General features: G+C 31.5%; 4 protein-coding genes across 11 annotated transcripts; 2 read left to right on the top strand and 2 right to left on the bottom strand.

Annotated features, from left to right (window-relative positions):
* Positions 1–200: 200 nt before the first annotated feature.
* On the bottom strand, positions 201–3958 carry LOC126843345 (protein spalten). 3 transcript variants are annotated; one of them, XM_050580789.1, is made up of 8 exons: positions 3734–3957; positions 3503–3661; positions 2651–2764; positions 2238–2582; positions 1928–2142; positions 1729–1842; positions 1466–1648; positions 202–973 (listed from the first exon to the last, which is right to left on the bottom strand). In XM_050580789.1, exons 2-8 carry the CDS (start codon positions 3604–3606, stop codon positions 540–542), a joined length of 1509 nt encoding a protein of 502 aa, XP_050436746.1. In that variant the 5' UTR covers positions 3607–3661; positions 3734–3957; the 3' UTR covers positions 202–539. The 3 variants fall into 3 exon arrangements, with proteins under 3 accessions (XP_050436748.1, XP_050436746.1, XP_050436747.1); XM_050580790.1 differs by having other exon boundaries at positions 3803–3957; XM_050580791.1 differs by lacking the exon at positions 2651–2764 and having other exon boundaries at positions 201–973; positions 3503–3958.
* A 104-nt stretch (positions 3959–4062) lies between these two features.
* Positions 4063–6263, top strand: LOC126843346 (alpha-2-macroglobulin receptor-associated protein). Its single transcript, XM_050580792.1, has 7 exons — positions 4063–4476; positions 4540–4681; positions 5105–5290; positions 5355–5465; positions 5558–5648; positions 5721–5877; positions 5937–6263. Exons 1-7 carry the CDS (start codon positions 4276–4278, stop codon positions 6120–6122), a joined length of 1074 nt encoding a protein of 357 aa, XP_050436749.1. The 5' UTR covers positions 4063–4275; the 3' UTR covers positions 6123–6263.
* A 119-nt stretch (positions 6264–6382) lies between these two features.
* LOC126842927 (ankyrin repeat and MYND domain-containing protein 1-like) lies at positions 6383–14401 on the top strand. 6 transcript variants are annotated; one of them, XM_050580159.1, is made up of 13 exons: positions 6426–6723; positions 6923–7126; positions 7204–7446; positions 8145–8396; positions 8461–8664; positions 8729–8915; positions 9211–9284; positions 9507–9577; positions 9639–9819; positions 11132–11291; positions 11372–11801; positions 11871–11954; positions 13330–14401. In XM_050580159.1, the coding sequence occupies exons 1-10, from the start codon at positions 6463–6465 to the stop codon at positions 11144–11146; spliced, it is 1692 nt and encodes a 563-aa protein (XP_050436116.1). In that variant the 5' UTR covers positions 6426–6462; the 3' UTR covers positions 11147–11291; positions 11372–11801; positions 11871–11954; positions 13330–14401. The 6 variants fall into 6 exon arrangements, with proteins under 6 accessions (XP_050436119.1, XP_050436116.1, XP_050436117.1 ...); XM_050580160.1 differs by lacking the exon at positions 11871–11954 and having other exon boundaries at positions 11372–11659; XM_050580158.1 differs by having other exon boundaries at positions 11372–11954.
* Positions 14402–14511: 110 nt separating this feature from the next.
* LOC126843233 (uncharacterized) lies at positions 14512–16687 on the bottom strand. Its single transcript, XM_050580612.1, has 3 exons — positions 16030–16687; positions 15875–15943; positions 14512–15046 (listed from the first exon to the last, which is right to left on the bottom strand). Exons 1-3 carry the CDS (start codon positions 16080–16082, stop codon positions 14647–14649), a joined length of 522 nt encoding a protein of 173 aa, XP_050436569.1. The 5' UTR covers positions 16083–16687; the 3' UTR covers positions 14512–14646.
* Positions 16688–19028: the final 2341 nt, after the last annotated feature.

The following is a 19028-nucleotide window of genomic DNA, read 5'->3' as shown; positions in this document are numbered from 1 at the left end:
AGTTTTTGTTTTTACATAACTGGTGACATCGACAAGCCTTAATATAAAAAGAACTAATAATAACATTTGATTTAGAATCAGTTTTTTGTAAGTATGCATTCAGCAAGCATTTCTTCAAAAAATAATACAAGTGAAAAAAATACAAAAATATAATCTATGTATTATGTATTCTCAAGTTTGTTTCTTAAATTTAAATTCAATAAAAATATATTTATATATAGCCTTGAAAAACATACAGTCTGTAGCAAATACAGTATTTAATATTTTAGAGTCGCAAAATAAATTTGTTTGGAATATAAACAGTCTAAACTTAATTTACTTTAGAAACAAAAATACATTTTATAACAGTAAAATATCTCATTAATACAATAATTTGAATAAAATATGCCAAACATATTTGTCAGGTACAAAATTAACAAAAAAATAAAATAGAAAAGAAATTAAGAAATTGTACTAATAATAAACTTAATAGTCAATTATACAAACATACATACAGTATATATATATATATATGTATAAAACATTTGTGTAAAGTAAAGCTACCTCTTGTTAACTTCTGAGTAAATCGAGTTGTGATTGATTTCATTTAGATCCATTTTTAAGCTTTCATAGTTTGGATCGTTTTCTACATACTCAGCCGTAATTGTTCTGGTTAAACTTGCGTAGTCAGGTTCGGACTGTCGTTCAACCTTTTTTATCCGAGCGTAACCATGATTTGTTGGTCGTAACTCTTCGTAATTTGGATCAATATCTGGCAACTGAGGAACGTTAGGCTCCATCAGTCTGTCATAAATACCATTGTCATAAATTGGAGGGGGTGGAGCGGGTGGTGATTGTTCAGGCGAATCATTACGTTTTTTCATCACTTTTGCATACATTTCGTCTAGGTGCTCAGGCGGCTTAGGAAGGGGTGAATTAGCGGGTCGTTTCTCAGGTTTTGGAGAATTGCCACTTACTGCACTAGACGAGGAATCTAAAAACACAGTTTAATTTTAAAAACCAATTCTAGCAAACTGATAAAATAATTTGTTTTAGCTTCGATGCGGAGTTGAGTAGGTTTTGTTTTTAGTTAAAAAAACTAATCGTGTATTTTTATAACATGACAAGACGTGGTTGTATGTGATTTTAATAAAAAGCCATATAACATTAAAAAACAAAAATAAAACATGTACGTTGATGATGTGAATGTAAAACACTTAAATTTCCCAAAACAAGATACATGTTAGGTTTTTTTTTTTTGGTAATTTCATTACTATAATATTTTTGTTGTTTGTATAATATAATTACCTATATTTTATCATTTAACCATTTACAGTTTTGCACAGAAGCTTTTATTTGAAAGTGATATACAATCACTTTCAGTTAAAATAATTCTTGAAGACCTGTGACAATGTGACATCCCTGTCCCCAATATGCCCTGACCAACCCCACTGTTCTGGCTTTTTATTTTTCATAATAAGTTTACCTTTTCTGGAATGTGTTTGAATTAGCTCGCTACCATTACTATGTGATGTAGATGGATTAAATACATTATTATTGGATGTCGACGCAACGGGTGCGTTATTTACGCTGGGTATTTGGGCATAGGTTTCACTTCCACTTGTGTATACATTATTGGTTGGATCGATGATTGCTGCATACATTTCATCTGTAAAAATCATCAATGAGGTTTTAGGTTTTTAGGTTAAATATATTTAACAAAAAATAAATAAATTCTGAAATTCATACCAGAATCATCTGAAACAAATGCGTAATGTGGATCTGTAGATACTCCACCGTTACTCTGAACGTTGGCCATAATTCTGGACAATGGTTCTCTGACACTAATACTCGTGTATCCTTCTATAGTTAAAAATTTTAGAATAGAATTAATTTAAGGTTGAATAAGAATTTAAGTTTAGTGACAGCACTATATGAATAGTCTTACTGTTAGAATCATGTGAATCACCACTATAATGACCCTGACGTATTTGTTCATTCAACGGGTTTTCCGTAGCATCCACTGGTGGAGTCATGTATGGAATGTTAACACTAGCAGATTCGTCCCCAGCAATCACACTAGCTGCCGCGATATCTTGATCTGGAATGCCTCTGTCTACAACGTCCATTTCTATAGACTCTGTGGAACTTACTTTATCTAACCTGTAATGACAATTAGTAAACAAATTGTTTAACTCTTTCCTAGATAAATGAATTGCTGTGCACTACATATAAATTTTTCTAATATAGTATAATACCTTTGTGAGCTACTAGACTGATTATTCAGACTGTTGACACCAACTTTAGCATACGGGTGTTCTTGTAACAACTTGTCATATGGATTTTCTTTTTTTACACAAGCGTACACACATTCGCTTTTGGACGCAGTTTCACCGCTAGATGGTGACATTGTGTTACTTGTGTATTTTGATGCATCTTCTTTAACTCCCTTTTTATTTTCTTCAACTGTAGCATACAGCTCCGAATTAGTATCACCGCCATACCATACAGCGGTTGCAACTGCGTCGGATCCTCTAGGAGTCTCTACGGGTAAATCAGGAAGACTTCTCGTAGCCGAAGACAACGTTGCACCAGCAGAACTTCTATAGCGCAACATTACAATTAAAAAATTAAATAAAGTTTTTTTTTTTTTAAATATTATTAGTGTAACCTTTTGGCACTATTTGTGGGAGATGGACTAGTAGACAAATTCCTATCGTCAAGTTCAATTCCAACATCAGGATTTGTGATTTTAACCATGCCAGCGAGACCAAGTAGCTCATTTCTATTACATACCAAACAAAAGCAAAAATAGAAAAATGCATGCTAAAATAATAATAAAATTTAAAAACTAAAACAGAAAAGTAAATACAATCATTGAAGTTCCATTTTACTATGAATGTATCAAATGAAAACCATAACTAACACCTGTTAGTTATAGATTTAATGATAAAAATACAAAATAGAATTGTCTCAATTAGATAATTAACAGGTAATTTGTAATTGAAATTCTTTAAATTTTTCTAAATTTTAAGTAAACTTGAAACAGTATAAAAGAAAACCTATGTAATATGTTTGAACATATTATTTTGACTTTAAAATTAAAAAAAATAATTATATCATTACATATAATTAATTATTAGCTTCTCCTTTAAAATAAAACTAGGCGAAACAATAAAAAGTTTTAAATCTTCCAACAGTTTCATTTCCACGTGTTATCAAAATAGATATAGGTAATTTTTAATTTTTAATAAACTATAGGTAGTGACCAATTTTAATAATAATAAAGCAAACATTATAAAGTAAACAGCTTCTAATATATTAAAATAGACATATCTCTTGCATTAAGCAAATCATTTGGCAAATTTTAAATACATTTACGAAGCAGATATTTAATTGTTTATATCTATTTATGTAGTATAAAAAAAATAAAAGATAATATACATACTTTAAATATATAAAATAATAATAATATCTGGGTAACATGTCGGTTAATAAAAATGACAGATGTACATCCACTTACTTTGGTACAGATTTATGACAACCGCAAATGCAAGCGACGATCAATATGACGGTGGTAAACAAAAGACCACCAGACACGAACCATATTAAACTTTCCTCGATCATTATTACACAATCGAATGATCCAATGATGACATTTTACTACCAATTTTATTCAACACTAAAAACGTCCGTTTAAAATGATAAATTTACGTTTTTAATCAATCTCAAAAGTACATTTTGTTAGTTTTACATTTCTTGTACAGATCATGGTGCATTCTTGTTTTCTCAACCACACCATAATTTCACTAATAATTATTACCGTAGGCACGACGAAACGACGCTGATATCAAGAAAAACGGGTATACAAATTAAACACATTATTAATTACTATATTTATTAAAATTCAATAAAAAAATATAATAAAACGATAAAAGGCACTTTCCAATTTTGTTGCTTTCCGAATAATAAAAAAATGTTATCAATTAGGTATGTTATCATTAAATTTGTAGCATGATGAAAAATGATCACTATAAGAGTAGAGTAGTCCTTGTAGGTTGGAGGAGGGGTACTCCTTAGTGTTGGTTATAATTTTAATGGATACTATATGAATTCTCCCACTTTTTTCTTACTTTTACTTACTTGTAGTTGTCGGTTGACTTGCCAGTGAATCACAAGTCAAATAGTTGTATACGTTTCATAGATAAATACGTTTTTATCTTTTTAACTGACAAGTGACAACAGTCTCGTATGATATTGAAAAAAAAAAATAGAAAGACAACTCTATAGCTAGAAATGAAAAAATATAGTATTTTTTTCTCAAGTATATTACTTTTGAATTTTTGTTTCCTTCGAATGTGCTTAGGCTCATCCGATGAGAATGAAACGACAAAAAAACGGGTATCTCTAAAAACCGAACCGGATTTCAATGTACGACACCTGAACAAACCTTTTAAAATAAATAAGTTAAATTTAGTATGGAGCAAAGCGAAACAGGTTAATGATTTATCATGGCATATAATTGTTGAAAATTCTGTAGTGTAAATTTATATCTTTCAGAAATGTACCGAACCAGAGTTAAGGTCTTTACTGTCGGAGTTGCGCATACAAGATGAAGACGAACGAGAACTCAAGGTGTACAAGACTAAAAACATGGACAAAGATGGAGAAATGGAATCTATCGTAAGAAAAAAACTTTTAGGTAAACATTGTTTTTTAGTATATTAATTAATAGTTTTAACTTTTATTTCTTCATTGACTTTATAACACTGCACTGTTTGTGCAGCTACCACCGACGTCTGTTTGGCATCTTGTATGTCCTGTCTTGTACCATCAATCCAACATTTTACAGGAATTCTTTCCAACCTGTAATTTCATACCTGTAACTACCTGATAACCTGAACTATCTGATTAGTGGTTAAAATATAAAGAAATATAGTATACTTTCCAAAAGAGTTATTTACTTCCATTTCAATTAATAAAGCCAAAACAATGATGTAAAATTAAAAAAAGGAACAATTATATATCTACAAAAAAACTTAATCAACACTTGTGGGATATATATTATAAAATAATTAAATATTTTATAACAATTATGTATATTTTTTTCTATTATTTTATTCAGGTATACTAGAAAGGTACAAATTAAGCTATCATTTTGAAGATGGTGATGAACCAAAAAATAACAAATCAGATTTTGATATACAGGATCGTGTTCCTGGAGATTCCTCGATAGTAGTCGATAAGTACTTGTTACACGACAAACGTTTGAATAAACTCTGGGCTCAAGCTAAGCAATCTGGATTTACAAGTAATGTTGAAAATTTTTGCTTACCTTTTTTAAAAAATATTTTAGAATTTTTTTTTTTGTATAGGTATTGAGTTAATAGCTTTAAAAGAAGAGTTTTTGGAACACCAAAAAAAGATTGATGAATATTATTCCTTAATGAATGAAGTTGAACATATGCAAAACGATATACCAATTGGTAAATAATTATAATTCAAATTGTATTTGTGAAAATCTATCAGTACTAATGTATAACATATATATATATTTAAATATTTTTATAAATTACAGCACTATCAAAAAAAGGACTGAATGATGATCATAATTCTTTGTATGAGACTGATAACTTTGTGAAGTTTAATCACAGACAAAGAGAGTTAGAGTAAGTCTAAAAGAGTCAACAGTACATCCATTTTTGTATTTATAAATTTTTTTAAAAATATCTACAAAACAGGAATCGCATACAAGATATTAAAGATAGTTTTGATCGGCTTCATCGGCTTTCACTCACCGGTCCTAATAGTGAAGAATTCGTTGAACCTAAAGTACAGGAGGTTTGGCTTAAGGCTCAGGCATCTGGTTTTGGTCAAGACGAACTTCAATTGCTTCATGTAATAAGTTGTTAAAGTTACCGTTTATAAAATGTGTGTTAAAAGTAAGATATTTTCAGGACGAATTAAAAGAGTACGAACGGCGTTTATTAAAACTACGACATTTGAACGTGGACTTAGCAGCAGGCAACAAAGACAATCATCAAGATGATCTCGATAAAAAAATCAAAAAAGAATCTAGAACCGTACAGAAACTACACAAAGCAATCGATGATAAAATTAACAAGAGGAGAGAAGAACTTTAGACTAATGGGCGTATATTTTGTGATATATTAAACATAGCATTTACAAAAATAAGGTATTAACTGGTATTTATTATTTGTATTTATTTGTTTATTTAGTTATACACTAATAGCAACTATAAGAAATATATTTATTTTATGTTAGTATTCATTTTTTTATATTTTATTGTAACAATAAATTGTTTATTAAAAGCAAAGAAATAAAAAATTGTTGTTAGTTTTTAAAAGATATTTTTCTTACGAATATGCCTAGAAATGAAAAAACACATTTATCATCCGAAGTCAATTATTTTGGAATAAAAATAATAGATGAGGCAACGGATATTATTAAGGATGGAAATGTATGCAGTCACGGCTGACAAACTATTTTGAGCTTGATGCTTATAAAGTATTAAATATTTTGTTAATTGAGAGACTAAAGAAGACTTCGGGTTTCCAGGTAACCCAAATTTATAAAGGACCAATGGTAAGAGGACTGTATCACGGTCTCGGGTTGATGATATGGCAAGAAAACAATAAACAGCAGATATATAATGGTTATTTTTACACTAGTTATATTCACGGGTACGGACGTATGATTTATGCAAATGGATCTGTTTTTGAGGTAAATGAGTAAATAAATGCATTGTAATATTTTTATTAAATACGTTGTTGACGACGTCAAAGACATTGTGGTCAACTCGATGGTTATGTACTCTCCAACGCTAGCAGTCACTTTCTTGAACAGTTGTCTTCCTTCATCAACTTATGTTGTGCTATTATTAATATACATATTATATCAAATACCTGTTGTTTACAAGTAGGGTATATACAAAGACAATCGACGCTTTGGTCCCGGCATATTGACTTACGTCAATCAACAACAGGATGTAGGTTTTTGGTTTGGTAACCGAATGTTGCGTACAATTTCTGATGTAACCTGGCAGCTCGTACAGTCGTTTGAAGCTTCCAACACAGATGGACTCATCAAACAACTCCAATTTAGAGATCTCATAGACTTGACTCAAGTAAGTTGAAAACAAACAAAGAGCGTTTCACATTTTATCCCTAAGTGTCTAACCAGTACCTATGTGCAAAATACTAGGAACCTCATGCAATTATCACCTTAAGAGACAGGAATGAAGAGTATCTAAACACTAATCATTCCTACGCCCACACTAAGGATTACAAGAGTTTGTTTTTCGACGTCCCTAAGTATAATGATGTTTTTTTCCGAAAAATTACTCAGATGACATCGGCAATCAAATTGAATAGTGCCAATTGTCGAAACGGTAATCGGTACAAACTCGGTCACAATTTAGAAGATTTTATACAAAAGTATTATTTGGTGAGAACAATCAACAACTAGTAGATATGTCTAAATGTATCTTTGACTCGGGTCGAGAACGACCAACCTTACTTTTTAGAACCATATATTTATTTCCCAAAAAGCTTAGTTGTAACAATTTTTTTCCTATAAAACTTTATAACTAACTTTAAAATTTTGTCCTGGTAGTGCAATTTTTTTAACACACGGTAAAGGTATAATTTTTATATGTTTACTTATCCAACTCATTTTTGCTTTAAAGTGACACGGGCTTCTCATGGTCCTAACCCCAGGTAGGTATAACTAACATTTATGCTATCAATAATTAAAAAATAATTAGTTCAGGCAAAGAACAAAAGTAATACACGATATTGATGTCGAGTTACCTATTCTTACACGTGGGTTAGCTAAATGTGGTGCGTTAAAGTCTCGATCCACGATTAAATGTTTTTTTTTTCAAAATACAATCTAAAAAAACGAGGAAAAGTAGATTTATACTAAATTACCTCATTTGTATGTGATAAGGTGAAAAGGTGAAAAAGAAGATGTACATTTTGCGTTTTAAATGATTTATTCTTGTTTGTGCAATTTATTTCAGTAACATTGTATAGTTAAATAATTTAATTGCGGTTATTATTATTATTATTACCAAAATATTATTTGCATTACATTGATGTAATTATTAGATCTTCTATGAGTGTATAATACTGTATGATTAGATAATACCAAGAGAAGAATCGTCACAATCGGTCACACAGTTTTTGTTGACCTGTGCTATTCAATTCGGTGAAAACATCGAGGCTCTTGGCAGGAATTCGTGGACACTTGACGAGAACGAACTTGACCATGCCGAGGATGTGGAATCTGCACAATTACACAAGCCTAGTATTTTTCCACGTCTGTTGGCCTACAATAACAACACTTTGGATAAAATGATAATGGCCCATATGTTTCAACAAAAATTTGCCGAAGTAAATAGCTGCGAGGTGTGTGCTCGTGTGATTGTCACGTTTGTGCTGAGACTATAATTTTCAGGAGAGCATATTTATCACCATGAACGATTTGTGGGAAGGAAAACGAGACGTGTTCGGGTCGCCCGGCGATCAAGAGCTGGCCGCCAATTACCTTTTGACCGAATTAGACCTTAGCCCGGACCACGTGCAAAATCATATTTTGGATTCTAACATCGAAGTGGACGTAGCCGATTTTCGTGGCAACACTCGTCTGATGATCGCCGTCGTACGCAGCGCCATTTCTCCACAAAAAAATCCTTCTGATTTCTTATTTCTGGTTTCATTTCCAGGCCAACGATCAACACGATATCATCCATTGTCTAGTTGGTCTCGGTGCTTACCTAGAGTGTTGCAACGACGACGGGTTTACCCCTCTAAACATGGCTCTGATGCGGTACGTTTGCTTGCTAAACAACATCAAACGTTGGAACGAATACGTGATTCCCCACGTGGTTTTGAAGTTTAACGTTAAAAAAGGTAATTATCAATATTAATCGTTGATACGACCAAACTGATAACGGTTCACACTAAAACATGTCGAACAAGTGGCATTTGCAATTGAAACTTGTATCATCTTGTAATGGAACCTTCATACATTTATATATTTATTTACATTTTTGTCGAATTTTGTTTCGGACCCACTGCGGAATCGATTTCCAAAGCATACCTAATAGGTATACGAGACAGTATGGCTGCATATATTCGACACAAATGTAGATAGTGACATGATTTAATAATAGTTTTTTTAGTAAATAACTGATCCTTCCAACAGGCTCTCAAGTTCTCGTGTTAAAAAATAAACGAAATATCAATTTTTTTAGTCCAGAAAATTTAGTCAATCTTATAGTGAGTACTTTTATACCTATTTTTTCCCAAACAATTATTTTGCTAGAATAGTGACTAAGGAGTTTTTCATATGACCTATTCACTATATATATATATATATATAAATATAATTAAATGAATAAAAAGTAAATCGAAAAAGTGCCTCGACGTGGAATTCTCGTGCATGCCACGAGGAAACCAAATATAATTAGATAATTTCATTGCTGCGGATATAATAATTAGGTTACAGACGAAACGAATATTATGAATGCCGAAAAATCAATCTTCAAAATAAAACAATCTGTTATGATGAAGTATGAATTTAGATTTTAAGGCATCTATATACTACAACTCTAATTGAAAATTGTCTCTTAGACGGGTAGTTTATAGTTCGATTGAAAAGACCATTTCGATTCTGTTGAATAAAGGAGCCAAAACGACTACTAGCTGTACCCCAAGATCGAGTATTCATATGGCTTTGATGACGTGCAATTATCACATTTTAGAATCCGTTATTAAAGCGGAAGGAGATGTACACTACATTTTGACTGATGAGGTACCTACTACCTAATTATATATGTTTACCTATCACCTTCATTTAAAACAATTATAGTTCAATATTAGTATTGTATTGTAATTACCTACCTAGTTCCTAAGATAATTCATCGGTTTTGTTGTAAGGATTATAGACTGAATCTTTTACACATGGCTGTCGTTCTACCGATTAACTACAACGTAATTAACTGCATCAAAGTACTGATCAAGCATGGCGTCGATTGCAATCACAAATCGATTGTAATATCAGTTTATTAAATTAATTTAATTTATCATAATTACATTAAAATCATAAAACAACTGCATTTATTTAGCCCATGTATAGCGTTTTTCGATTCGCACTACCTTGGCAAAATATGACGGATTCTAGACCCACTATGACGGCTTTGGATGTACTGTGCTTAAAAGAATGTAAAATTGCAAATTATAGTAAAACTCCATTGGTCGAAAAACTGGAAAGTGAATTGGCTATTTTGCTTTATGATCTTGTCAATAAAAACCATACTTTCTGCGGTCTCAATCCCGTAGCGCTGGCAATGTTGACTGGGAAATATGAACTGACGAAGAATCTGTTAAAAAATGATCAAACATCAATTAATAAAACGTTTCCTGCGTTAGGTAACCTAGTAACCGTGCTGCTAAATTCCAAGTACAACCTAAACTTATCTAAAAGACAGCAAGTTGAGTTGTTAATCCTATTATTGGAATCGAATGTCAACTCGTTAAGAGTTGTAGAAATAACCGACCAGAAATTCCGAGGCAACGCTTGCGATTACATTAGTTTTTTGTCGAACTTCGAAAAGTAGGCGAACGCATCGCATCTAAAAATATCACAAACCACAATGTTTTCTTTTAGGCCAGAAGCTGTAGTTACTGGGTTACATTCGAGTTATCTCAAAGATACTCACTTGGACAATTCAATAAAATCAATCAAGGAAAAATGTTTACACCAAAATGGAAGATTAATTTTGGATACGCTTTACAAAAATAAAGCTAAAGATATTTTACTGTACGTGTTAATGAATGATGATCAGGCTGTTCTTTAAAAAAAAAAAATAATAAAATAGTTAGCTAAGCGTGGTCAAGGAAATCACCGGTCAATCGCCAGTAAAATCATAAAGTCAGCACAGTCAGTAATTATAGTTATTCAACTGCGTTCAGTCGTTTAGAGGGTTGTCAATTGTAACGTAATCATAAAAGAGATCTTGAGGTTATATTCCGAAAACCCTAATTAAATCATTTTTTTATATATCTGTGCCAAATGCCAAGTTTCTTTTTATATGTCAATGCGGATTTAACAAATTTAATTTCAGGAATTGTACTTATGAACGACGACCCGGTATGAATGTGTCAGATTATAATAAGGCTATGGTCCTTTGGTTGGACTCGGGATTTGAAAACACTATAAGACAAATAGAGAACGGTCGCATCTATCAACCTCAAACGCTGCCTACAAAAACAAATAATAACATAGTGCGATAGACTCGCTATACATATAATATATGTAGTAGACACTTAGAGTCACCGAATCCTAATATTGAACTTATTTTTAGGCAAACATTGACGTTGTAACTTATGTGGAGTACTTAAAGAAGCTTAGACGGACTCCGGTGGATAAAGCCTTGTTTAGACTTACTCAAGTACGTGATCGATTAGACGATACATCGGAAACTTATAATGTACAATCTTCATTGATTTGCTGTGAATTCAAGGAAGAAAGCGAGGTGTGCTACGAATGTTTGACACATTCATCAAAGCAGATGACCGCTTGCTCGATTTGTTACTTTGCGTTGGTCTGCTCGGATGAGTGTAAAGAAAAACACGACCAACGAAGGTGCAAGGTAAAGTTTCGTAAGAACTTTCTAATAGAAATTCAAAAGGATTTCCAAAAGCACAATAAAGTGACAGAGGAAACGATCGATCGACTCCTACATAACCTCGAATCGAAAATTTCATTAAGCTCGTTTTACCCACAACTTTCGGGTAATATATCTATTTATTTTTAATTCATACCCAAATGTTAATGCTTATCAAAATGGCTAATACCACCAGTTGACGATATCAAGTACAAATCCGAGTACAAATTATTATCTCACCAACATGTTGGCAGAACGAGCTCCGCAAAAGAATCTTCAGGTATGACTTAACCGTTTTTGAGCCAGTGCCAGCAAATTAAATTTTGTTTGACAATTATTAGACAAATAGGTACCTAGTTCTCAGTTTTAGTAGTGTGTTAGCGTCATCACTTCATATTAAGAGTACTGCACTTCCCATTCCTTTATTCATTACTGCCATTCGCCATAGGCCAATGAAACAATTAATATCATTGAAGCTAATGAAATTTTTTTTTCTCGACATATATAGTCCACGCTATACGAGTTACTAAGTTTTGTATTGTATAGATTTCGTATAGTTGTAGTCAACTTAAAGGCGGGTTAATAAAAGGTATTCAAAATTATCTTAATTTATCTAACGCCTGACCCTTTTGCACTTTTCATTGTACCTACTGTAACTGTTAATGGATAAGGTCGTATTCACTGTACGTTCCATAAAAACTGCACCTTAACTACACATCACGAATCTTTGCCCGTACGCCCGTCTTATAGTGATAGTATGTATTTTATTTAATAATAAGTTTTTTTCTTGATTGGAATATAATATAATATCATACTCCCATTTAAGTCTTATATCGTTCGACGACAAGTAAAGCCTGCGTTTTACACTAAATTTTCGATATGCTCAAGAAATTGACTAAATAAAAAACATAGTCACGATAATAAAAATATTTTTTTTCTGTTAATTATCTTCCATAAAGTTTTTTTTAAACATATATGACCCGGTTTCATCTTAACTAAGTGGGTTCATGTCTGGATATTAGTTATTATAGAACTGTCAAATTCCAAAACAAGTTCTTTCGTATAGTATAAAGTACGTGTTAATTTCGTGAAAAGTAGGTAAATGAGATAGTATAGAAAATTAAAAAAATAAGCGTTTCCACTTCGTGCAACAGGCTAAAGAATAACGTAATGAGAGTAAAACCGTTAAAATACAATATATATGGTAAAATCTAAGTAGCTTGTTTTCCGAATTTTTGGTTTTGCTATTAAAAATAGATACGTTTAAGGATGAATCGCTGAATGGATGTAAAAATTACAATAAAGCTGAAAATATTTCTATATCCCAGCGATAATTAATTAAATAACACCCTCGAAGGATGTACAAATAATCCTTACAATAATAGTAGAACAATGCTAAAATTATTATTTCAGAGTAGTTGACTTAAGTTTGATAGCTTAATATGTATTATAGTTTACCCTTTATAGTTCTAGTGTAACCAACGATTCATTCAGCTTTTATGAAAAAAACTTTTTCGTGTAAGATATCGGTGAAAAACAAATGTTTTTAAGTTTCGACTGACTTGTTTAACGTGGCCTTACCTAAACATGTTTTTACCAAAGATGGTTTTGATGGTAAAAATATCACTTGTGAATAATACAGCTGTTACCAACAGGGTCAAATCTATTTGGCGAATTCAATTTCGAATCTGAAGAAGGACTTTCTGACGAGAACAGCGAAATTAATCACGAGTTATCCGACAAAAATAATTCAATTTCTCTTGGCAACACGAATGAACACAATAAATTCAACGCTAATAATATGGAGTTTTTGAAACAGTGGCGTTTCGCTTACAAAAAGGATTATTGGACCATGAGACAAACCTGTAGTGGAAGAATTTTAGAACCAGATGAGCAGTCCATACTCAAATATAAGACTGTGAAAATTCCTGGTTGCGGCAGGCCTGTTTTGCTGTTATTAGACCGGAATTGCGTGGAAGATTCGTCTTCGCTAAAAAAGACAACAGGTATAGAAACGCCGCCATGTATGTCAATGTCTTATGCCGGTCAAATGGAATACGAATTAGGAGATCGCCGTCGTAACGTATTTCACAACTACACCCAAATTTAGACTTTTTTATAAAAAAAAAATACATATATATTTATATAAAAAATGGAATCCACGATTCGTTCAAAATACTCTAAAGTCATTAGCCAGGTAATCGTACACAGGTCACAAAAGTGACTACCCTCTACTCATAATCCTTTTACCGCTATTGTATTATGATTTTCATACTCTTTCTTTATAATGATTTTTATATAATATGGCACTGTTTTTGCGTCTGTCCTATTTTACCTGTAGTGAAGCACAGTCTTGAAATATAGGTAAGTGGCACTTGAAAAACATATGATAATTTGGTACATCAAAAATATTTATGCTATCTAACTTGAATTTAACTGTTATTTTAAACCAGATCAACTAAAAAAATTGTATTAAATCAGTTATAGTTTTATAGCAATGAAAGTAAAAATTACAAATTATTGTATAATTAGTAGTTTTTCAGTTTTGCACCAGAACTAAAACTTTTGCACAAATTGGTCATAAGTCACAACTTACAACAGGAGTTACAGTCCACTGATAGTATAAACTCTAATTAACATTAAAATTCAGTTTTTTTTTTTGAGATTGTTGAAGTCGCTAATATTTTCAAAGAGTATAAAATCAGCGATAAACGTCAGAAAGCTTACGTCGACTTACGAAAAATTATACTAGATAATAATTACTGAACTGTATAGATTCTATTAAGGTATACGAATTATAAATAATAAAATACAATGCATAATAAAAATCTTTATTAGAAAAAAAATGAACTGTAGTATTTATTTTATTATTCATTTTTAAAATTATTAATACTTTTTTTACTATTTAATTTTTGTATTGTTTTTAAGTTCAATTTAGCAAATTGTAAACGTTTCATTGTAATTGACCTAACCTAATCTGTGTAATCCCATTTGTGTCTGTAGCGTTCTTCCTCCTTACGCCTTTTTTCCGCCCACATCTTAATGTTGCCTTCGGAATTGGCAGCTTTATGGATCTTACAGATAATTGGAAAACTTAAGATTGATGCTGCAATGAACCATGGAAACATCCAGTGATGTTGAAAATGAAGCTTGAATGGAAATTGGAAAAATTTAGCAGTATGCGTATAAGGGTAAATCATCCTGCGGCTCAATCTCTCATCTTTGAATTCCGCCGTAGGTTTTTTTAATGAAGAAAACAATTCCGGGTTTTTTAATGAAGAAAACAATTCCGGTTTTTTTAATGAAGAAAACCATTCCGGTTTTTGTAATGAAGAAAACCATTCCGCCGTAGATTTTTTGAATGAAGAAAACCTGTTAAATAAAAAAATACTTATGAAATATCACAAAGGATAGAAATTATTTTGGTTTTTCGGTTCTGTGGACTAATTTTGAAAATTCATTTTTTTTAATTTATATTATATTAGGTGATTAAACGAACGACGGTAAGGTTATATTAAAAACTACTTCTATACTGAGATGAGGAAAAAAATTGAATATCATTTATCGCCTGCCTTGGGTGATTAAAAAAAACCTTTAAATAATTTTATAAATTTATATATTTTTTGTTCTTTGGAAAAAAAACTGATTACTTTTTATGCTGATAGTTTTCATATAAAACATTTTTTAAAGCATTTGTTATAAAACCTAAAAAATTGACACTGACCACTAAACATTTTGTTTAATTTTTTTTAAATATATGAAAATTCTTATTTTTATCTATATTCTTAAGAAAATAGAATTGTATTAAGATTCTTTTAATCATCCTACCAAACACCTATGGATAAAATAATTATTCTTATAAATAATAATTACCTAATAATTACTACAACAGAATAAAAAAATTTAGTAAGAAATATATTTTTGAGGTAGTAGAAGGCAACAAGGGTGTTGTGTAACAGAAAGGTATCATTCAGTGAGAAAGTTTTATAAAACGGCATAGTAGGTAAGGTGTTGATGATAAGCAATGATGTATGAAAATAAGTGTCGGGTATTTAATACGAAAGACAAAAAAGAAAATGGAAGAGGCAATTTTTGAACAGAACGATATATTAGATAGCCGACACCATTTCCTTATACATATATAATTATCTGATTATCAAAGTACTAATAGCAGTTACATAAATTAAACGTATACATTACATTTTAGATACGATGCAAAGCCGTGAGACGCCAATACGATATTGGTTTTGAAATGTTTTCTTTTCTTTTCTGAAATACACGAAAACACAATATTGGAGTTTGATTGATAGTTTTCCAGGAAAAGTAAACTGAAATTTATAAGTACACAACGTTACGTCTGGCCGCCTGAATGTGTATCACTCATATGCGCCGGATTTAACCCTTTCATAAGACCCGTGTAACCGGAGTAGTTTAGTTAAATTAAATCCGTGGCTAAAAGATCAAAGTGTTAATTTTAAAAACTATTTACTTACTCGGCGCTGAATAATTATTGCATTTTTTTAAAATATGAAAACATTTTTTATTATGATATTAAAAACGTAGTGTTAACAAAAGAAAATGGTGGTCACGATTTGGAACGGCCAAGTTGCGTTTGTACACAGCGACGCGTCATCGTTCATTGGCGGTCAACGCGGTTTGCAACGTCTTTGACTCTCAACGATTGCTCGGCCATCAACTCATCGCTTCACGTCCAATTGCCGCCGCCACGCAGAACCCCGTCATTCGCATCTATCGCCAATCCCTGGTTTAGGCAGATTCCATTTATATTACCGTCGCGTTTTCGCAAAATATTACCTATGCAAAACACATTCACGGTTTACCGCCCACCGGGCTCGTGCAATTTCTGTAACATTTCATTCACGTTCACATATTGATCATTTGGTACTGATTTGGTATATTCTAAGATCGTGGGCAAACCAGCTAAAGTATTAAAACACGTTAAATGACCAAAAGTATACATACAAAAATAGAATTATTTTAGACTATCGGACAAGTTCACGTGTATTATGATAGACTAAAATTGTATTTAAATAATTTTTATTCAAGTAAAATTTATTTTAAAAGGAATTTAATTGTTATTTATTTAATAGTAAGTCCAAATCCAATATGATCTCCAGAGACACAAACAAAAAATCTGGTACTATTTTTTTTTATTTCGTTAAGGCGGGCAAGCACGTTATAATAAAATTATCGAAAGAACCCATTCAACAAATCTGAAAAATATAATATAGGTATAATTTAAATATTTCTCACAATAATAGATTTAATGAAATATACAACACAAGCACTCTCGGTACATCCCTTGAACAGTACAGCTGTTCTGGCCCCACTGGCCCCACTGAAAGCGATAATTGCGTGTGAGCGATTCCGCAATTTTACACACCAGATGTCCACCAGCGATTTTGGTGGGGACACTTTAGCGTTTTTTTATGTCACGCGTGTTCATTTCTACATTCATTTTCAAATGCATTTTAGGTCATTAACATCCGAGCTCTATTTTTATTTATTTTATTACTAGTATTAAAACATATAATTTATAATAACTAATTTAATAAACATAAATATATAACATTAAATAATTAAATTACCATCAATTTTATCAATTTTAAGGTTTTGTCCTATAACAGACCTACAACATCTCAGGACTTTGTTTCGATTTCTGTGGTCTGGGTGTCTCGGATTCCATATGGGTTCTTGTAGGTATACAGCAGCAGCAATTTGTTCTGACATAACCGACGATGATACCATTTTAACAGCGATTAATCGCCGAAAATCAAACAATTTTGTTTTTTCAGCGATTCTCGCGCGTGTAGCTAAAATCGTAAAACGCTACACGCGGTCAGTAGGGAGTAGGGACACTACATATTTATTTCTATACTGTTGATAAAATCGCTAAATCGCCAACACGCTACACGCTATCGCAAAAACGCAAATCGCTCTCAGTGGGGCCTTAGCTTACTCGTACCTCGGTTAACCGAGTCAGCTTGATAATAGCTTATAGAAAAATAAAAATGAATAAGATACATATTTTTTAATGATTATCAAACACATTTAAGATACAAAAAGCAGATTCTACCAAATCCTTGTATACTGTTTGATTTTGAGTTATATTTTAAAAATTATAATTGTCGAGCGCAATTTTTTATTTTGCAAAAATTTGATCCTGATAAATTTCTTAGCACGTCAGAGTAATTAATTGGTCAAAAGGTGTGTTCAGTATATCTGGCAGAACATAATAATATGTAGAACAATGGCTGTCAAACTGTCATTAATCATATAATTAGCTTTATATGTTGTACAAATTATTAATACATAATAATTACCAATCGGGTACAATTGTCCTTGTTGAAGTAATTGAAATGTCAAATGTGTGTTCATACTTCATTATGAAAATTGTACTACGTAGAAATAAATGCAAAAGTCAGTAGGCTATTAATAAATACCCGTCTTTGAGTGTTGTATCCTTATGGTTATTTTTTTAACTGAATTGGATAAAATATATAACACATGCGTTTTCTTGAATATCGTATGTCCAGACATACATTATTATGTTAAATATCACAACGTACAACATAGGAATTGCGCGGATTAAATAATAAATTATACTTAAATATTCGATTTACAGCGATGGCACATACACCGGTAGACGGTGGTAAGCCTCTGGATACATTTATTCATGTCTAATGCTTCCATCGGTTATTGTTTGTGTTCTAGCACTACTATTACAACCGTACTTTCACCGGTGTTTGAAATTGTATGTAAATACAATCGCGAGACTTTTGATCTAAACAAAAATACGTCATGTACTAAAAAACAAAAACATTATGTGACCATAATACACTATTCAGATTTTTCGTTCATACTTTCACTTTTATCTATTTGAAAATGATAATATTTAACTTTAGAAAATGGTCAATGGGTGTATATATATTGAATATTCTCATTTGTTTAATCTAGCGCTATTATGATTTTTATTTGTGTGTCTAGCCACACGATTACTTTTTAACCACCGGACTGATTTTTTTATGTGGCAAATATATAAAATAAAAAACCGTACATTAAAGACAAATAGTTTTATAAATTCGGAATTTTGTTGTGGTATACTTTAGGTATTTAAAGATAAACAGGTTTATGCTGATATTTCAATAAAAAAAAAAATATAATTAAATATCATAAGTTCTTTAAACCTAGAAGGGGCTGAAATTTTTTTCTGTGTTTCAGTTTGAAGAGGAAGGGTTAATTTTTGAACTAATTGTTTTAACAGCTATACTTGAATTGGCTCCAGTTATCAAAATCCTATTTGATTGTACTCCAAATAGGACGGTTTAAAAAG

This window comes from Adelges cooleyi, unplaced genomic scaffold (genome assembly GCF_023614345.1).
Source record: "Adelges cooleyi isolate 19-005CV unplaced genomic scaffold, UGA_ACOO_1.1 ACOO_flye_CR_arks_rails_tigmint_CR_PRNA_574, whole genome shotgun sequence".
Lineage (NCBI taxonomy): Eukaryota > Metazoa > Arthropoda > Insecta > Hemiptera > Adelgidae > Adelges > Adelges cooleyi.
Note: the sequence above shows the minus strand (reverse complement) of the source record. Positions and strands in the feature narration are given on the sequence as shown.

Coding starts and splice junctions, on each gene's coding strand:
- LOC126842927 (XM_050580157.1), top strand. CDS start 6,463: ATGCAGTCACGGCTGACAAACTATTTTGAGCTTGATGCTTATAAAGTA. Junction 8,397..8,460: donor TTCAACAAAAATTTGCCGAA/GTAAATAGCTGC, acceptor TATAATTTTCAG/GAGAGCATATTTATCACCAT. Junction 8,665..8,728: donor CTCGTCTGATGATCGCCGTC/GTACGCAGCGCC, acceptor TTTCATTTCCAG/GCCAACGATCAACACGATAT.
- LOC126843346 (XM_050580792.1), top strand. CDS start 4,276: ATGAAAAAATATAGTATTTTTTTCTCAAGTATATTACTTTTGAATTTT. Junction 5,291..5,354: donor TAAGCAATCTGGATTTACAA/GTAATGTTGAAA, acceptor TTTTTTGTATAG/GTATTGAGTTAATAGCTTTA. Junction 5,466..5,557: donor GCAAAACGATATACCAATTG/GTAAATAATTAT, acceptor TATAAATTACAG/CACTATCAAAAAAAGGACTG.
- LOC126843233 (XM_050580612.1), bottom strand. CDS start 16,082: ATGAAAGGGTTAAATCCGGCGCATATGAGTGATACACATTCAGGCGGC. Junction 15,944..16,029: donor ACACATTCAGGCGGCCAGAC/GTAACGTTGTGT, acceptor CGTGTATTTCAG/AAAAGAAAAGAAAACATTTC. Junction 15,047..15,874: donor CTTTGCATCGTATCTAAAAT/GTAATGTATACG, acceptor TTTATTTAACAG/GTTTTCTTCATTCAAAAAAT.
- LOC126843345 (XM_050580789.1), bottom strand. CDS start 3,606: ATGATCGAGGAAAGTTTAATATGGTTCGTGTCTGGTGGTCTTTTGTTT. Junction 1,843..1,927: donor TGATTCACATGATTCTAACA/GTAAGACTATTC, acceptor TTTTAACTATAG/AAGGATACACGAGTATTAGT. Junction 974..1,465: donor TCAAACACATTCCAGAAAAG/GTAAACTTATTA, acceptor CTGTGTTTTTAG/ATTCCTCGTCTAGTGCAGTA.